The sequence below is a fragment of the Salvelinus fontinalis genome, chromosome 34 (assembly GCF_029448725.1).
Source record: "Salvelinus fontinalis isolate EN_2023a chromosome 34, ASM2944872v1, whole genome shotgun sequence".
Lineage (NCBI taxonomy): Eukaryota > Metazoa > Chordata > Actinopteri > Salmoniformes > Salmonidae > Salvelinus > Salvelinus fontinalis.
In genome coordinates this window covers 4835461-4855023 of record NC_074698.1, presented here as the reverse complement: position 1 = coordinate 4855023, position 19563 = coordinate 4835461, and the positions used below count along the sequence as shown (strand labels likewise).

The 19563-nt window shown below is 43.8% G+C and overlaps 1 protein-coding gene across 1 annotated transcript; it reads left to right on the top strand.

Moving 5' to 3' along the window:
- The first annotated feature begins 6116 nt into the window (after window positions 1–6116).
- On the top strand, window positions 6117–17039 carry nags (N-acetylglutamate synthase). Its single transcript, XM_055896997.1, has 8 exons — window positions 6117–6638; window positions 9933–10210; window positions 10311–10524; window positions 11401–11581; window positions 13243–13282; window positions 14828–14959; window positions 15299–15481; window positions 15782–17039. The coding sequence occupies exons 1-8, from the start codon at window positions 6273–6275 to the stop codon at window positions 15954–15956; spliced, it is 1569 nt and encodes a 522-aa protein (XP_055752972.1). The 5' UTR covers window positions 6117–6272; the 3' UTR covers window positions 15957–17039.
- Window positions 17040–19563: the final 2524 nt, after the last annotated feature.

Here is a 19563-nt window from a genome sequence, read left to right as displayed (position 1 = left end):
GAAAGCCCAGGATCGGTGGTATGAGGAGGCAGGTAGGAGACGTGGCTGGAAACCCGGAAGTTAACCCCAAAAATGTATTGGGGGGAGGCTAAAAGGGAGAGTGGCGAAGTCAGGTAGGAGACCTGCGCCTACTCCCTATACTTACCGTGGAGAGCGAGAGTACGGGCAGACACCGTGTTACGCAGTAGAGCGCATGGTGTCTCCTGTACGTGTGCATAGCCCGGTGCGGTACATACCAGCTCCTCGTATCTCCCGGGCCAGCTTGAGCATTGAGCCAAGTGCCATGAAGCCGGCTCTACATATCTGGCCACCAGTGCGTCTCCTCGGGCTGGCTTACATGGCACCAGCCTTACGCATGGTGTCCCCGGTTCGCCTACATAGCCCGGTGCGGGTTATTCCACCACCCCGCACTGGTCGGGCGACGGGGAGCATACAACCAGGTAAGGTTGGGCAGGCTCAGTGCTCAAGGGAGCCAGTACGCCTGCACGGTCCGGTATTTCCGGCACCACCTCCCCGCTCCAGGCCAGTACCACCAGTGCCTACACCACGCACCAGACTTCCAGTGCGTCTCCAGAGCCCTGTTCCTCCTCCACGCACTCTCCCTGTGGTGCGTGTCTCCAGCCCAGTGCCTCCAGTTCCGGCACCACGCATCAAGCCTCCTGTGCGTCTCCAGAGCCCTGTACGCACTGTTCCTTCTCCCCGTACTCGCCCTGATGTGCGTGCCCTCAGCCCGGTACCACCAGTGCCGGTACCACGCACCAGGCCTATAGTACGCCTTGAGAGTCCAGTGTGCCCTGTTGCTGCTCCCCGCACTAGCCTGAAGGTGCGTGTCTTTAGCCCGGTACCTCCAGTTCCGGCACCACGCACCAGGCCTACAGTGCGTTTCAGCCGGCCAGAGTCTGTCGTCTGCCCAGCGGCGCCTGAACTGCCCGTCTGCCCAGCGGCGCCTGAACTGCCCGTCTGCCCAACGGCGCCTGAAATGCCCGTCTGCCCAACGGCGCCTGAACTGCCCGTCTGCCCAACGCCGTCTGAACTGTCCGTCTGCCAAGCGCCGCATGAACTGCCCGTCTGTACTGAGCCTTCAAAGCCGCCCGTCTGTACTGAGCCTTCAAAGCCGCCCGTCTGTACTGAGCCTGCAAAGCCGCCCGCCAGCCAGGACCAGCCAGAGCCGTCCGCCAGACAGGATCAGCCAGAGCCGTCCGCCAGCCAGGATCAGCCAGAGCCGTCCGCCAGCCAGGACCAGCCAGAGCCGTCCGCCAGCCATGACCAGCCAGAGCCGTCCGCCAGCCATGACCAGCCAGAGCCGTCCGCCAGCCATGACCAGCCAGAGCCGTCAGCCAGCCATGACCAGCCAGAGCCGTCAGCCAGCCATGACCAGCCAGAGCCGTCAGCCAGTCCGGAGCTGCCCCTCAGTCCGGAGCTGCCCTTCACTTCGGAGTTGCCCCTCAATCCGGTGTTGCCCCTCAATCCGGTGTTGCCCCTCAATCCGGTGTTGCCCCTCAATCCGGTGTTGCCCCTCAATCCGGTGTTGCCCCTCAATCCGGTGTTGCCCCTCATTCCGGTGTTGCCCCTCATTCTGGTATTGCCCCTTAGTCCGGTGCTGCCCCTTAATCCCTTGTCAGTTTACAATTGGCTCATTCATCCCCCTCCTCTCCCCTGTAACTATTCCCCAGGTCGTTGCTGCAAATGAGAACGTGTTCTCAGTCAACTTACCTGGTAAAATAACGGTAAAATAAAAATAAATAAAAAATCCAGTGGGGTTAATTTGGCGGGTGGTCATTGGGAGGAGGCTAAAAAGCGGGGATTGATTATGGTGGGATGGGGACCACGCCCAGAGCCTGAGCCGCCACCGTGGACAGATGCCCACCCAGACCCTCCCCTAGACTTTTGGTGGTGCGTCCGGAGTTCGCACCTTGAGGGGGGGGGGGGTGGGTATGTCACATTCCTGACCTGTTTTCTCTTGTTTTTGTATGTGTTTAGTTGGTCAGGGCGCGAGTTGGGGTGGGCATTCTATGTTATGTGTTTCTATGTTTAGGTTCATTGTCATTTAGCCTGATATGGTTCTCAATCAGGGACAGGTGTTTTACGTTTCCTCTGATTGCATTTACATTTACATTTAAGTCATTTAGCAGACGCTCTTATCCAGAGCGACTTACAAATTGGATTGAGAACCATATTAAGGTAGGTTGTTCACACTGTTTGTTTGTGGGTGGTTGTCTTCCATGTCTGTGTCTGTGCACCACACGGGACTGTTTTGTTTGTTCGTTCGTTTGTGTAGTCTGTACCTGTTCATGCGTTCTTCGTGTATATGTAAGTTCTCTAGTTCAGGTCTGTCTTCATCGTTTATTTGTTTTGTAGTTTGTTGAAGTATTTTCGTGTTTCGTCTTTACTTTAATAAATATCATCATGTCGTATAACAACGCTGCGCTTTGGTCCAATCCCTACTCCTCCTCTTCGGACGAAGAGGAGGAGGACAACCGTTACAACAGCTTATTTTTCAAATATATGTAAAGGGATTCATTTTGATGATGAATGGCATCTAATCTTTCAGAACTAAATTGAGTGCATACAATTTAAAAAATAAACCATTTAAGAAAGTAATGCCCCTTGCAGTGATGTTTTGCTGCTAGGCCTACTGTAGTACACGAGCCTTTCCCCTCACCACACCAAAGAGTATAACAAAATCATAGTAATTCATACCTTATTGTCATGCTTGTCAAACAGGTTGGGACAGAAAGGCAAACTCCTGATTTTGGATATCTCCATCAAACCGAAATAACAGCTGTAGGCTAGACGCAGTGATTCAGGTACTGTATGAGGAAAGGGATACACACGTTGCAAATCAATATGTAGGTAGAGGATTGGTTAAATGTAGGCCTATCCAATATGGGAAAACGACCTAACTCTCCAACCTGTGTGCTTGTGTCTTTCGGGTTAGTTGGGATCAAAGCAGAAGATGTATTTCTGTGGACTGCAAGGATTATGGATCAATAAAATATTCTTCCTTTTCTATTACCATATTCCTTCAACCTATTCAACCCTTTTCAGATCTGCATGGCATTAGGGGCTATGAGGTGCAATTTGGAACTCAGTAAATTCGTTTTATAAAATAAAATAATTATTTTTCCAATTAGTTTAAGTCCACAATTCAATATGTATTGCTGAAGCGTTACAGACAGCGCGCTAGAAATGTAAAGGTAATGTCCAATTGAGTAAAAATCTACAGCATTTACCGTGAATGCAGTCTCCACTAACGGGGAACATTGCCTTTAAATTTCAATCAGACGTTTCCAAACACAGTTTTTATGCAAGTAAAGTCATATCATATATTTGTTATTAAATCACAACTGCTGTGATGGAAACAGTAAGTTTCGGTGTAATTTTTGACATGCCAACAGATAATTTGTTCGTTCAACATGGTAGGATATTTTTGTGTCGGTAAAATTAATTATGCAGTTAACGGCGGTGGAAACGCCTTTATGCGTAAATATTGATATACAGTGCATTCGGAAAGTATTCAGACCCCTTGACTTTTTACACATTTTGTTACCTTACAGCCTTATTCTAAAATGTATTAAATTGTTTCCCCCCTCGTCAATCTACACACAATACCCCATAATGACTAAGCAAAAGCAGTTATTTAGATTTAAAAAATTATACGTATATAAGGTATTTAAAAATAATAATAATAATAATAATAACCTAAAGACGTGTTTTCGCTTTGTCATTATGAGGTACTGTGTGTAGATTGATGCGGGGAAACAATAATTGTATCCATTTTAGAATAAGCCTGTAACTTAACAAAATGTGGGAAAAGGGAAGGGGTCTGAATACTTTCCGAATGCACTGTAAAAATCAAATCAAATTTTATTGGTCACATACACATAGTTAGCAGATGTTATTGCGACTGTAGCGAAATGCTTGTGCCTCTTGTTTCCGACAGTGCAGCAATATCTAACATGTAATCTAACAATTCCACGACAACTACCTAAAACACAGTATATACATATGAGATGAGTAATGCAAGATATGTAAACATTATTAAAGTACCATTATTAAAGTGACTAGTTATCCATTTATTAAAGTGGCCAATAATTTCAAGTCTGTATGTAGGCAGCAAAGGCCGTCCCTGGTCTTTGTAGTTAAATCTGTGCTTGATTTTCAGTACTTGACTGAGGGACCTTACAGATGTTGTATGTATGGGGGAAAGAGGAAGGGGTAGACATTCAAAAATCATGTCAACCACTATTATTTCACACAGAGTGAGTCTATATAACGTATTATGTGATTTCTATTACAATTAAATCTATTTCAATCCAACTTTTAAATAAAAAACATGAGCTGGCACACACCCAGAAAAAAAATATTTTATGTAGAGGTGCTGACTAACGGCGAATAAACTATAAGCTATAAAATAAAGAGAGTCGCACAGTCCATATATAAACTCCCAGTCTTTTATTGGGAAAAACGTTGTAACACAACAACATGTGAAAGGCACTGTATCTGAATGACACCAGTTGTGTTGGGCAAGGCAGAGATGTAGGTCTCTGCAACTGCTTGGATTCGACGGAAAGGAATTGGGGATCTGGAACCCAAGATGACTGCCCTTGATTGGCTGACCCCAACGTCCCTTAATAAGGCACCTGGTCCCTAGCAAACAATCTACAGAGTTTGTCTCTGAGAGATGGCTGTGAGATGGTGTGCCAAGAGTCATCGGCAGGTAATTCTGTAGCACAATTTGTACAGCCGAAATGTGTATGGTGGTGATGGCTTTGGTCAGTTCCATTGAGTGTCTGGTTTTAATCATATGGATTTAGTTTGATGTTTCTATGATAATCCATGGAAAAGTTATAGCAGATAAGAGGTTTAAATGCAATTTGTGATCAATTATTTCTATAAAATGAATACTTCACTTTTTAGGCAAATCAAAGGTTGTAGAAGTAGGCCAGATGTTTTTAGAATAATGTGCAATTGTTTTGATGTTTAAATAACGAGGTTTCCATCCAACCACTTCATGCGGATTAATTACCTGATTGAAAAAAGTCACGACTGGGCTGATGGAAATAGGACATGCCGGTACAATTTGATGAATGCAGACTGACAATTTGTTCTTTCGACAGGGTGGGATTTTTTTTGTGTCGTAAAATTAATTATGCGAAACAATTGCGGTGGAAACTCCTTTATGCGCAAACATTGATATAGTAGCCATCATATCGACGTAAACTTGGAGTCACGCGATGATATGTTGTGTGGTCTTCCCACTACGACTCGGGAAACCATGCAGTTTATTAGGCTACGGTACATATTAAATAAATTAGGATGAACTTCAGTTAAAAGGTTATAATTGTTTTAAAATACAAAATATAAACAATTTAGTTGGTGGAATTAACCACGTCACTGGGAAACTCAAGGACCCTAGCGATCGCACATTCACTTGTTCTTTGAATGTAAATTTGTGTCAGAATTTTGGGAAAAACATGCAAAGTACTTATTTACCATTATGAACACTGCCTATAATTTTTACATAAAATATATAATATGTTACTTTTGCAATGATAACAAAACCACTGAAATTGTTGTTATTTTTTTTAATTCTTGTTGCCAAATACTTTATACACAAACAAAAATTCCAAAATCCTATACCAATTTTTCTGATTGAATTTAATTATCTTATTAAAACACTAACCCTAGTGAATAACAACAAGAATAACACCTTCATGGATCATAATAAGATATTTTCAGAGTGAATATAATTGCACTTAAATTGTTTATTTTTTGTATTTTATTTTTATATTTTTTGTATGTTTGAGTACCTCTCTTTGGCTTGCTAGACATGTTTGATGTAGCAATGTAAGTTGATTTTTGTATTATGAATAAAATACATTTAAAAAAATAAAAAACATTCACCCCAGTCAAAAAAAAAATATATATATTCTTCGTAGTGATCAGAGAGGCATGGACATTGTCAACGTTTAAATAAGCTAACGTTGAATGTCTGATATAAAACGTACTTTACCTCGGTGAATCACCGTTACAACTGGAGTTGGGGTGATAAACTGGAATGGACCCTCATTTTATGAATCTGAGTGGTGTCTATGGCAACCACATTGACGAGAGTAACCACGCCTTTTGAGTACCCTCCTTCCGTCGTCTACACTAGTTAATTCCCTCTGCCTGAAACCTGTCTGTCAGTAATATTTTTTAGGCGTGTTGGAAGTGTAGAAGCAGTTAAGTTACTTAGCTAGTTAAACGACCTGTATTAGCCAGCAAACATGGCTAAAGTTAACAGTGGTACCTCCAGTTGTAGAGTCATGGTAATGGCTGGTAAATACTTGACGAACCCCTCACCGGGGCTTGTCCCGAGCACATGTCACCAGCGAATGTTAAAACTTCAGCGACGCTTGGCGAGTTCAAAGGCGGCCGGCCAGGGAGGCAAAACCCCGGCGTTGGCCCAGCAAGAGTTCCCTAACTCTTTCTCAGCCTCTGACCGCCACGTTCTGTCAAACCGCACATTAATTTATCGGGATGTGAAAGCGTTTCTCAATGAAATTGGTGGAGACCCTCGAGAAGCTCGGTACTGGTTGACCCAATTTCAGAGAGCCAGTTTGGCACAAGCGCCAGCGTTTGCAGTGCTCGAGGTAAGTGGCTAACAAGCTAGGCTAATGACAGCGTAACTTGCAAAAAAATTATAGGGGAACAATGAATGAAATGAACTGTCAAACCGAATAACTCGTTCGTTACCAAGTGATTGAAGCGAACTAATCATTGCTGTGTACAGTTGTCAGAATCTTTATAGCTAGCTACTGCCTGGTATCAGTCCAACAAGCTTTGCTAAATAGCTCATGATAACCTATCCAATTGCGTATTCTAATTATGCTATAGCTAACTGTTACTAGTAGCGTGTGGCTCATAGGCAAATATCAACACTTTTGTTTTACGGTCTGCGCAATGCTCATGTGTTACACACAGCCCGTAGAAACAATAGTCGCTAACAAAAATCGCTGGAGCTGCATAGCTTTATGGGCAGGAGGAGTGTATCGCTTGCATCTAATTCTTGACATTGTGAGGTGACTGTAGATCAAGAACAGGATAGGTTCACCAGTCAGCCACTTTTAGAGCAGGCGTGGCCAACCCTCCTCCTGAAGTGCTGGGGGTGTGCTGTCTGCAGGCTTTTGTTCTAGCCCTGCTTGAACACCTTATTCTAATCAGCCACACATCAGGACCTTGATTACTGATTCAGTTTTAGAGTATATCTGGAATAAGACTGCGCATCAGAGCGGGTACTGGACATTCTGCCAATAATAATCAAAATGCCTCTACTAGAATAGTCCCAATAATCAAAATGATGTCTAAAATGTGTTTTCCAGATGTTGAAATCGGGTTCATTTTCGGTTCTGAATGAAAGTTTAAAATATGTAATTTATATCAGCTACCCAACTTTATCAGGAGGAGTTATTCTGAGCCTATTTGCAATGTGTTTACACAGCGGGAAATGCAGAATAATTTTATTTTTCACTATGATCAGCTCGTAAAAAATGTAAGGCTAGAAACTTGAAGCCACTGATCATGACAATTTAGCCCACTGGATGCAACTCCTGGATAGCAGTTGTGAGTAGCTGGGAGTTTTTCCTAGCCACCATACTTCTACATCTGCATTGCTTGCTGTTTGAGGTTTTAGGCTGGGTTTCTGTATAGCACTTTGTGACATCTGCAGATGTAAAAAGGGCTTTATAAAACCATTTGATTGTTGATTCCATAGTGTCCATTTTACTTTGACCTGTCCTGTTTTTAGGATATGTTTAACATGTCAGAGCATTTTATTTTTTGAGTGGGTACCATTTAGGTTGGGCTATTTGATCGGAGAAACCTGCATGATGTAAAAAGTTTCCATCTCATTACATTGCCATACATTTTTTTATCTCCAGCCTGTAGGCTACAGAAAAGGCCACATACTCTTTCTACCACAGGCTATATCTGTTACATGATTTGTGTTAGATCATTTTTAGGGACACAATGTTGGTGGTGCGACGCAGTAATGCGTCTCTCCAACAGCACCCTGGAGAGGTGCACTGGGAATGGACAAGATAAATATTTTGCGTCCCTGCCTTTGACAAAGTAGGCACTGCTTATCACAGCGCTCACTTAAAAAGCCCATATGCCACTTGAGAGAAATTTTCATTGTTTTTGGGCAGAATTATGTAATGTTTTATGTGTTGTTGGAGGTGCGTCTTGGTCAGTTAGGCTCAGAAAATGCCGCCATAGTTAATCTGCTGCCTTATCCTGCCTAATGAGCAGTCCGGCCCTGCTACACGCCCAGTAGCTCTCATCATGGAAGGTTGTGGGGCAGTTCGAGAGCCTTATTATTATTATTATTATTATTATTATTATTATAAATATTTAATAAAAGACAAGCAAACGCTTGGTAATCCTTCCATGGGAAGATGGCACAAATGAAGAAAGTGGAGCATATTCTGGGTAAATATGGAGTGGGGGGATTGCACAAGCCTTCTGGAAGATCTGGTAAAGGAGAAGATAGCGGATCAGGAGGAAATTGGATTGTTTTGAGGGAATATAGAATTGAGGATCGCACAAGTTTTGCTAGAGAAGGAAAGTGAACATGAAGGGAGTGAGGGTGAATTAATTGTGGTGGCAGGTGCAGTGATGACCACCGAGAAGGAGCTGAGTGTAGAGGGAAGCAGTGTGGTGAGGGAGGTTGGTGTCAAGTGCAAAAAGAGGGATACGTGCTCTAGTAGGTCAGAGATGGAACCTGACGAGAGTATGGATATAGTACCTGCAGTGAGGACTGCAGAGTTTGTGCGTTATCCCGAGGACGAAAAGGATGATTCTGGCCCAGTGGGAGTGAGATTTGTGGAGAGAATGGATCATTGCATTTTGGCTGATCCATATGTGGTGTCGGGTTGGGTGGGGAAGAGGTTGGGGACTGTTGAGTTGCTGAGATTAACTGAGTGGACTAGTGGTGATTTGTGTTTCTTCAGGGAGCGGGTGCTCCGGATCACGCGATTAGGGACAAGAAATGTGACTTGCTTTGCTCTCCAGAGCAGGGTGCCGTTGAAAGGAGTGATAACGGGGAGGCATTAAGTGTTAAGGGGGATCAGTTGAAATGGAAGATTCCTGTTGTCTGCGATGCCAGGTGCGACGCAGATCCAGAGGAGAGCGTGGGGAAACAGAGAAGACTCAGTCTTGCTGAGTTTTGATGCAGTCTTTGCCAGATAAGGTCAAGTTAGGAAGTGTAAGGTATCCCGTGAGAGGTTCTGTTCTGAAAATACTACAGTGTTTTAGGTGTCAAATTTATGGGCGTGTTGCAGCAGTGTGTAGGAGGGAGATTCCTTGATGTGAGAAGTGTGCAGGAGGAATGTAAAGTATCGTTGGAGAAACTGGTTAGTTGTGGGGGTGCCCATGGGGTTGGAGATCGGAGGTGTCCGTTGAGGTTGCCATGGTCATAGTAGTACAGAAAGTGTGGTATGCAGAAGTAGTAGAGGAAGATGGTTACAGGGTGAGGGATCCTGAGAGGATTCTTGTGAGTAGGCAGAGACCAATAGAGAGGAATGGGAATAATGTGTTTCAGTAAGGTGGGTTTCTTAGCATTCATAGCCACGATTGTCAATTGTACTGCAGAAATGGATTGGGATTCACAGAAAATAAAGATTGAGGCGGCAGAGAAGTACTTGGGATTGCAAAGATTGACCTTTTCCCATATTTTATTATTACTGTATCAATAATGTAATGTAGATGGGCTGTGACAGGCCTCACACACCAATACAGTAGGTGGCGGTGTATGCGCTTAAAAGTTGGATGCGATCAGCCAATCCGAAAGAAGAAGAAACTCGTCATGGTTGGCCCCTTATAAGTTTTGATAAATTATTGATATTTAGCACTTGTTCACTGTCATTTGAAATCTATCTTCATGTCAGGTGGACAAATCTGTATTCGAGAGCCGAGAGATGCTGCAGAGTCTGGCGTTTGGGCTCTCGTTCCTGCAGCGAATGGACATGAAGCCAGTGGTGGTGATGGGACTGTCACGGCCTGAGAATGACGATGCCCCAGACGGGTTTACTTACAACTCCAGGGCTGATATCGTTCAGCGGTGCCAGACCCTAACAGAGGTCCTACAGCACCACTCAGCCAGTGTCATACCTTTCTTCAGTGCAGAGGCCTTGCTGCTGGTGCAGGATCCCCCCCAAGGAAGCAGGTTTCCCCTACCACACTTACCCTATCCTCCTTTGCATTACGATATTACTAGTTTGTTTTGAGTTCTTTTTAAGAGGAATAACAGCCCTATGTGTTGTCAGTGCAGGGTCTTCCATTGCAGTGGACAAAGGCCTACTCCAGTGGAGCCTGAACTGCGGGGCCATCCCCCTAGTGTGCCCTGTGGGGCGGGACACCACGGGCCGCTCGGTGGCCCTGGACTCGGTGGATGTCACGGCCGCCATCTCCAAAGTCCTGCAGCCACTCAAAGTCATGTTCCTCAACAGCTGGGGAGGCCTCCGCAATCAGAGTCACAAGGTGGGGTTATTTGGGTGGCAGATTGCTAGAGGTTAAGTATTTTCTCAGTGCACGTGCATTCCGAGTATTTGACCTACATTATGTAGTTAAGGAGCTTGTCGCTGTCTTCTTTGCTCTTTGAAGGTAGGCCCATCAGACTTTTCACAGCAGATAAGTCCGTACATTTCCTATACATTAGAAGCAGGAGGCTATTTACTCCCAATCAAAGAAGAGGCCTAACACCTGCCTGCTCTCCAGTATAGGACTACAGGGAACTGCCAAAATAAAAGGTAACACCAACATAGTGTCTTAATAAGACATTGGGCCATCACGAACACCAGAACATCTTCAATGCGCCTTGGCATAGATTGTACAAGTGTCTGGAACTCTATTGGAGGGATACATGAGAAATCCATAATTTGGTGTTTTGTTGATGGTGGTGGAAAACACTGTCTCAGGTGCTGCTCCAGAATCTCCCATAAGTGTTCAATTGGGTTGAGATCTGCTGACTGAGACGGCCAAGGCATATCGTTTTCATGCTCATCAAACCATTCAGTGACCACATGTGCTCTGTGGATGGGGGCATTGTCATCCTGGAAGAGGCCACTCCCATCTGGATAGAAGTGCTTCACCATAGGCTGAAGGTGATCACTCAGAAGGGCTGGCTGTGTATTTATTGGTGTTTACCTTTCCCTTTAAGGGGATGAGTGGACCTAAACCATGCCAGGAAAATGCACCCCACTCCTTAACCGAGCCACCAGAACCTTCATTTACTCAAGTGTTCCCTTTATATTGTCAGTTACCTGTATATCAAGTATTATTTGTTATTCATTTACTTCCTTATCAAGGTTGTTCACCTTGATGTGTTTCTGTCCCACTCTCCTGTCCACATATCAGGTGCTGGATTTAGTGTCTCTGCCCGGTGATCTTCCCAGCCTGTCAGGGGCGCCGTGGCTGAGCTTGGCCGAGCGTCGGAGGGTGGGCACCATCGCCCAGCTCCTGAACCAGCTTCCCTGCGAGTCCTCTGCAGTTATCACCTCTGCCAGCACACTGCTCACAGAGCTGTTCAGCCACAAGGGTGAGGGAGACCTGTATGTGTGTTACCCCACCACTGACTAACCGATGCTCTCACTCACACTGCACCTGTCGCTGCTGTTGATGGCACGTGGGGCTCACCTCTCATGTTGCTGAGCAGAGTTTGGGGCCCCTTAAGGCAGGCATAGGCGTTCTGCAACTTCAGTCCTCTGGAGTCAGTTTCTGCTCTCTCCCTTTCTGCTGCTTCCCTTTTATCTCCCAGGACCTTTTTATGTATCAAACATCTCAGAGTGTAAGTGCTGATCTAGGATCAGGTCCTTCCTGTCGATATAATCGTATTAATTATGCTCCAAAACACTTCATACGGCTCCCGGTGTCCCAGTTCTTAATCACTCGCTGAATTGAAGTAAAGAACAGACCCCAGCAGACACTCTGGCCCTCGAGGTGTAGTGGACCACAGGAGGTTGGTGGCACCTTAATTGGGGAGGACGGAAACGCGGTAATGGCTGGAGCAGAATGAGATGAATACAGTAATCCCTCGTTTATCGCGGGGGTTACGTTCCGAAAATGACCCGCGATAAGTGAAATCCGCGAAATAGAAAACTTTTTTTTTTTTTTTACAATTAGCAACTATTACATGTATACAAATACAGTGACTCACGTGTAGGCCGTTTCACTGCTCTTCAGACTGGGCCGCTGCATCCTGACTGCGCTCTGCAGTGTTCTCTTCTTCTGAAGCCCGCGGTGCAGGTGTGTTTGTTCGGGAGAAGAACATAGTGATAGGCAGCTGTTGTCGCTCTTTTTTCTTCTTTGCAAAAAGATCCTTGTACACCGACATGCCACCATCGATTACGTTGGAGAACTGTAATGAACGGCTCATCAAAGGGTCCCATTCCTCAGCTACTCGCTTAAGTTCAGTGGCCATTATGGGTTTAGGAGATGTTCGAAATTACAAGATAATTTGGCCAACTTAATGTAAATTTGCCAAGCTGTTTTATGTACGTACACATAACTGCACGAGACGACAAAATGATAGCACAATTCGTAGCATGTTTTGATACAAGAAGCGGGAGTGAGTTTTTAGCGAATCAGAATGCAGAGCACAATGCACCAAAAAAAAAAAAAAATGCATTATGAAAATCCGCGAAATAGCGAATCCGCGATAAGTGAACCGCGAAGTGGCGAGGGATCACTGTAGTATCAAATGCATAGTTTAATTCCATTCGCTCCGTTCCGGCCATTATTATGAGCCGTCCTCCCCCTCATGTCCATGCATGTGGCTCATGTTGTGCACGGCATCTATGTGTATCTGTGACACCTGAAATCCAACCAAGGGTCATGTTAAGGTCCTAGGATGTGTATTTTGAGAAGTGACCTTAGCAGAGCAGAGGTTTTAAAGATGCACTCATTGATCTGGGTGGCTCCATTTCTTTATCATACAGCACCGATATGTAATGTGAGTCACTGCATGCAAAGTCTACACGATAGGTAATTAATCCTTCACTGACCTAACTGGTCAGATTTATCCCATTCTGTACACTCAAAGTACTGACACAAGGAAATGACAGACTCAACAGTCCTTGGGTATTTCATTTTTCAAGCTAGTTCACCTTGCCCTCAACATTGTATTGTGATATGTGTGCTTCCTGATTTGACATGCTTTGTGTACACAATTGTTCATTTTCACCCCTTCTGTTTTCATAGGTTCTGGTACTCTGTTCAAGAATGGAGACCCCATTCACAAGTGAGTATTTCAGTCTCTTGTTGTGGAACTTCAGTACTGAGAGATTTGGTCATTTCTTCGAACAATCGTCTATTTAATATCGATATAATTATTGCAATGAGGCTGGTTGACCGGGTAACCTAACCTTTACACAAATGCAGAGTACTATATATAGCTGACACTAACAATGCTCAGCCATGGTTGGTTCAATCCCCTCTCATGCAGACCAAGGAGCATCATAAGCCACTCTGGGTTCATCCAGTTGTTATCTGCACTTGTGTTGTTGTCTTAATCCCTCCCTGGCTTATTTCCCAGGTGCAAGGATGATTTAGAGACAACGAGGAATTGTTCTAAACTCCTCCTGGCTATCTCTGTTACACCCACCACATCTTGTCTATGTAATGCGGTCTTTAACTCATTTGTCAGCTCAAGCCGTCTCTAGTGACCATACGTCCAGATTAGCTGCAGGGAACTAGTGGAGCCTATGAAAAGACAAGACACTAACAGGAAAGTGTTACTATTTGTTAACCATTAATTGTTAACCATTAATATCAAATAAACCAGCTAAATATGTAAGTTCTCTATCATACTCTTCTGTTAGCTTGCAATTTTGCTTTCAACTTGGATGTGTTGTTCACTGAGCGGAGCGTCCTAACTTGAGTCATGCATGTTTAACCTGACTATTACGAGAAAAAAAATCTTCCATTGACGTCAGTGCAAGATTTGTGTGTGAAATTTAGGAACAGTTAGGCTACTTGCTCATGCCATTTATTTCTGACGTTATATCGCTTAGTTTCCTCATTAAGCCTTTCGTATCGGCACCATAACAATTTCACCTGTCACAGTGATAGCTCTGGAACAACAAGTCTAGGGAGACAAGTGTCTGTTCACACATCACAGGTGGTATTTAACACTTCTAATCGCACACAAGCTGTGCACAAAGTACTCCCTCATGACGAGCCCGTGCAGATGGCCGTTGTGCTATCAGATGTGAAACAAGGACATTGGAACAAATACTGCTCCAACAACCACAACTCCTTAACTAAATGTAGAATTAGCAAGTTAAGACTTGCGCAGGAAGAAAAAGATCAACTACAGATTTATAGTGTTTGATTAGATCAATTCTGACTTGAGTCTTTTGTGCCCTGCATGTGTGCAATTAGGCATGGGGAAAAGTGACTTTTTCCAGTCAGCCAATTGTCTTGAATTAATTCTGACTTTGAGACGGGTTTGTCAGGTGTGCCTGTCACTCACTTGCTCATATTGTATATAGACTTATTTTTCACTGTATTATTGACTGTATGTTTGTTTTACTCCATGTGTAACTATGTGTTGTTGTATGTGTCGAACTGCTTTGCTTTATCTTGGCCAGGTCGCAATTGTAAATGAGAACGTGTTCTCAATTTGCCTACCTGGTTAAATAAAGGTGAAATAAATAAATAAATAAAATCCCAAGGATCTTGTCACAGATAGTTGAGCTTGTCAGGTGTCAAAAGTGATGCAAAGTTAATCACAACTACAACTACTGTGTGCAACTACCATCTCTCTCTCCTTTTGTTTGGCTAGGTACAGCACTCTGGATGACATAGACCTAGACCGCCTACTGGCCCTGATAAACAAGTCTTTCGAAAAGAACCTGAGGGAGGATTACATTGAGTCACTCAAAGGACGCCTCCACTCCATCTACCTCTCTGAAGGGTAGCCCCACACACACACACACACATCTTCCTGTGTGGCATCCTTTTTTCCTTTATGTCTTTTCCTGATCTGTGGCAACATTCCGATTTCTCTACCCTTCTCCAGATGTGAAAACTTGTACAATCCGCTCTCATAGATTAACAAAACATTTTTTGTGAGGAATATGGTGGTGGAAGGAAACTCCCTCCAGCCATGCTTACACCAACTCATTGATTTTCAATGCGTGAGGAGGAGTGAACGAGTTCACGCTACTGGAGAAGGGTAGGTAAAAGAACGGGAACCTAGCCTGTGTCTCAAAGAAACCACAACATGGAACATGGAATGTTCTATCACCTGCAGGTACAGTGCAGCAGCCATCATCACCAGGGAGCCTCTGAGCAGTGATACGCCCTATCTGGACAAGTTTGTGGTGAGCAGCAGCAAGCAGGGTGAGGGCACCAGCCAGATCCTGTGGGAGTGCATCAGGCAGGACCTGGGCAAGCTCTTCTGGAGGTCCCGCGCCACCAACCGCATCAACCCCTGGTGAGAAGAACATGACAATGGACACAAACATGACTTATGGCTGTTTTGGTCTGACATAATGGCTGAAGTATCAGAGTCAAGTTGAGAGTATCTAGAAGATTCTCTCCAATTCTGCGGGGCAATTTATGTAAAGTTTTTTTGTTTTACTATGAATTAAAAATAAGTCAAGCTCTGTCTTTCTAATGTAGATGTTTTGGGTACTAGTTGTCCCTGCCTGAACCAACACCAAGACTCACTGCTGTGTACAGGGTTGTCTCTTTTTTTTAAATTTATTTTTCCTTTTTCTCCACCTATCCTCAGGTACTTCAAGCATTGCGACGGAAGCTTTGTCAACGGCAGCTGGATTGTCTTTTGGTTCGGCCTCTCAGACATCAGGGAGTCGTACCAGCTCGTAGAGTATGCCAAATGCGTTCCAGACTCCTTCCACGGTCCGATAATGGGGGGAGCTCTCCAGCAGCCACCCCCAGGATCCTGAATGAACTCTCCCAACATTCCTCCTCCAAGCCTAAATAAATGGTTGCTGAACACCATGCTAAAATATGCAGTTCCTCCCATTTGACAAACTGTTTTGTGGTAAGTTTGGTGTGGTATTGCTTGGTGGCTTGGAGCAGTAGGTCATTGTTGAGTGCTAGAGAGGATCTTGGGTTAGACTGCAGTGGTTATATTTGGATCTGGCTGAATTGCAGTAAGCCTGCCTTCAGCACTCTGGCTGCTGAAGGCTTGTTTGGTGGAAAAGGTTGTACATTTTGTCTGGATTCACCCCCCTTATGTAGTTGATTTCACTACTGTGCTTGGGCCAAATCCCAAATTGAGGTACATGCTCATAACTCACACTATGTGCACCTTGCATTGATGTCATTGGGGGATATGTGAGTGTTGAAGGCAGATCTCAAGTTATGATTTGGCCCTTAGAAAGCCCTGAAGAAAAATCTAATTTAAGAAATGCATGAGAGATTAATGTATTCTGGAGTTTAGAGTGGCTTCCCTTTTTCATCTTGGAGTTTTATTTTTTTACATTTCAGAAATACAAACATTTCAAGATGGTGCTTTAAGAGACTTGTGCCAATGTTTACATTTCAAAGGGTATTTCTTCAGTATATATCCAGCATCTGGTCACTTTCATGCTGGATTAACCACAGTGGTCAATGACAGCATCAGTTGTTTTTTTTTCAACTTTTGTCTTAACTCTACAACAAATGTGAAGTTTAAATTTTTATGTGATTTATTTTTACTTGAATCTTAACAAGAATTTCAAATGGACTCAATGCTGGTTTTGGAGTTACGGTAGTCCATTCAAGGACCAAGGTAATATAAAAAAAATGCAGCTAGCCTTTTACATGGCTGACCTCTGCACAAATGCACAATGCACAAAAGATTGCCAATCAAATTAACTGACTTAAAATGGGTATGATTTTAGTCATCTGGGGGACAAAAAACAGTAATTGACTTAATACATTCTGGAGGTTTACAACATGCATATTTTGAACAATAGTTGAAATGTATAAAAATTATATTCGTGTCATTTTACATGGAATTAAAGTTTACATTTTGACACAGACTTACTGTGGATTTTGTCTGGAATTCCGTGAATGCCTTAAATTCACTGCAACAATCCAATGGACAGGGATGCAAACTAGTCACCTTTCGGTGAAATTCGCCCTTTTGAATCCAAAATAGGATGATTCTACGTGATTCGTGGAGATCCGATGAGAAAAGGGGGGGGGGGGGGTGTTGAAGAGACAACCAATTTACAGCATCAGTGCTCGCTCTGGAAAGGCAGATTTTCAGTTACAGCAGCGCGTCCCCTGAACAGTGTTGCCATGTTAGCGACTTTGTCGCTATATTTAGTAAGTATTCAGACCCCTCTAATGACACATTTTCAAAAAAGCGACTAGCAACAAATGTAATGACTTTTTCTGGTGTTATCGGATACTTTTGGGGACTGACGTGAAAGCACGTGTTCTTACTCTTCTCAACAAGCAGCGGGCCCCACCCCCGTCCCAAAGCACTCACAGGCGGCCCAGTCCTTGTGCAGCAGTCCCTCCCAGCTGCAGTCAGAGCAGGAGATGTTCACCCCTCCGTGTTCCGTGTCCCGACTGCAAATGAATCAGCTGGCTGAACCCGCCCTGGCTTACATAAAAAGTATATTTTGAACCTGAATTAGGGCCAGACTAGTCACCATAGTTCTCACATTGCCATTGACAGTTTTCTATTTTCTCTTTTTGGTCCATTTAGATTGTATACAAAAATATGTTATGATTAAAAATGTGTTTTACTGTGACTTGTTGTAGGCTCCTAAGTGGACCATAAGGTTAAAAACCAAACCAAATTACTCCGCCAGAGTGTCTCTTTTGGGTCACTTTCGCCGGTCCCAAGGCCGGATAAAGGAGGGGGGGGTTGGAATTGTGACATTAAAAAAAAACAAGAATCGACAGAAGAAAGTTCATTTGTAGTTCTAAACATATTTAGGGTGTTTTTTACTCACTTTTTGTCTCTCCCACGACGTTATTCTTCTCTCCTACAGCGTCCATCACAATTACATGCACATGGCCAATTATGCAAATTGGGTGATGACATAATTTAGCGACTTTTAGGACAGCCAATAGTTACTATCCTTACTGAGGAGTTGGCAACACTGCCTGAACGATAACGAATAGTTAACGGTAGGTGATGAAGCATATTTCATGTGCTGTAACCGAAAAACTACTGGCATTTGGAAAGTTTGAGGTGAGGGAGAAAGTGTGGTGGAACAAGTATTGTTAGCATAACTGGATAGAATTCTCCGTTAGCTAGCCAGAGAAATGTTGAGCAACATTAGCCAACTTATCTGATCAAATAATTACATCAGATGAGTTAATATTAGTATAACCTAATCAATTCGTTTTAGTATTAACTGTTATACGACTCCTTGCCTGTTGTGCCGAAAATCTCCCACCTGCCAGAATCCCCACTTCTCGTGAATGCGCACACACTCGATTCTTCATTGCTGTGACTCGATTGCTAGCTGAGATTTCTGCTCTTCACTCCATTGTCAGTTTAGCCTACATTTCACTGATCTTAGTAGCAGAAAGCATGTTTTATTTGTGTCCTTCAAGGCAGCTGTCAATGATCACGTTAGGCTGCGTTTCATTTGATATTTTTTTATGGCGGTTTGAACGCGGGGGAGGCACTAGTAATGTGCAGTTTTCTGTTTGACGCTCGGGTATGGCCATTTTTAAAGGAGGATGTTTAAGCCTTGAGACAATTGAGACAGATTGTGTATGTGTGCCATTCAGAGGGGGAATGGGCAAGACAAAATATTTAAGTGCCTTTGAAAGGGGTATGGTAGTAAGTGCCAGGTCCAACGGTTTGTGTCAAGAACTGCAACGCGGCTGGGTTTTTCACGATCCACATTTAGTCGTGTGTATCAAGAATGGTCCACCACCCAAAGGACATCCAGCCAAATTGACACAACTGTGAGAAACATTTGAGTCAACATGGGCCAGCATCCCTGTGGAATGCTTTCGACACCTTGTGGAGTCCATGCCCTGACAAATTGAGGCTGTTCTGAGGGCTTAAGGGGGGCAAGTCAATATTAGGAATATTTTGTACACAGTGTATTTTGCCTACAGAGTAAACTCTCCTCAAAGGCAAATGCTTCCAGTTTCCACAATTAGACGGCGGTTACAAAAGGAACGACAATGTGTAAACATTCCAATAGTGGATTTGAATGAATTCAAGTAAGACTAATTCCATAATGTGGAATGGCAGATTGCTTAATATTAAAGGAAATGTGGAGGAAAAAGCTCTGCCAGGATGTTATTGCACTCCCCTACAGAAGTATTTGGACAGTGATGCTAAAATGTTGAATTTTTCTCTACACTCCAGCATTTATTTTCTTTGTCGAGAAGCTACCTGCAAGTAAGCATTTCGTTGGATCGTGTTAACATCAGTATCCTGTACATACGACTAATAAAACTTGCAACTAGACATAAAGTGCTTTCATTTCGAAACGGTAAATCAGAAAAATCTGAAAATACCCTGAAATAAAAAGGTGACATTCTGTACTGTAACCTCATATCAAACATTTGATCTCAAATCCG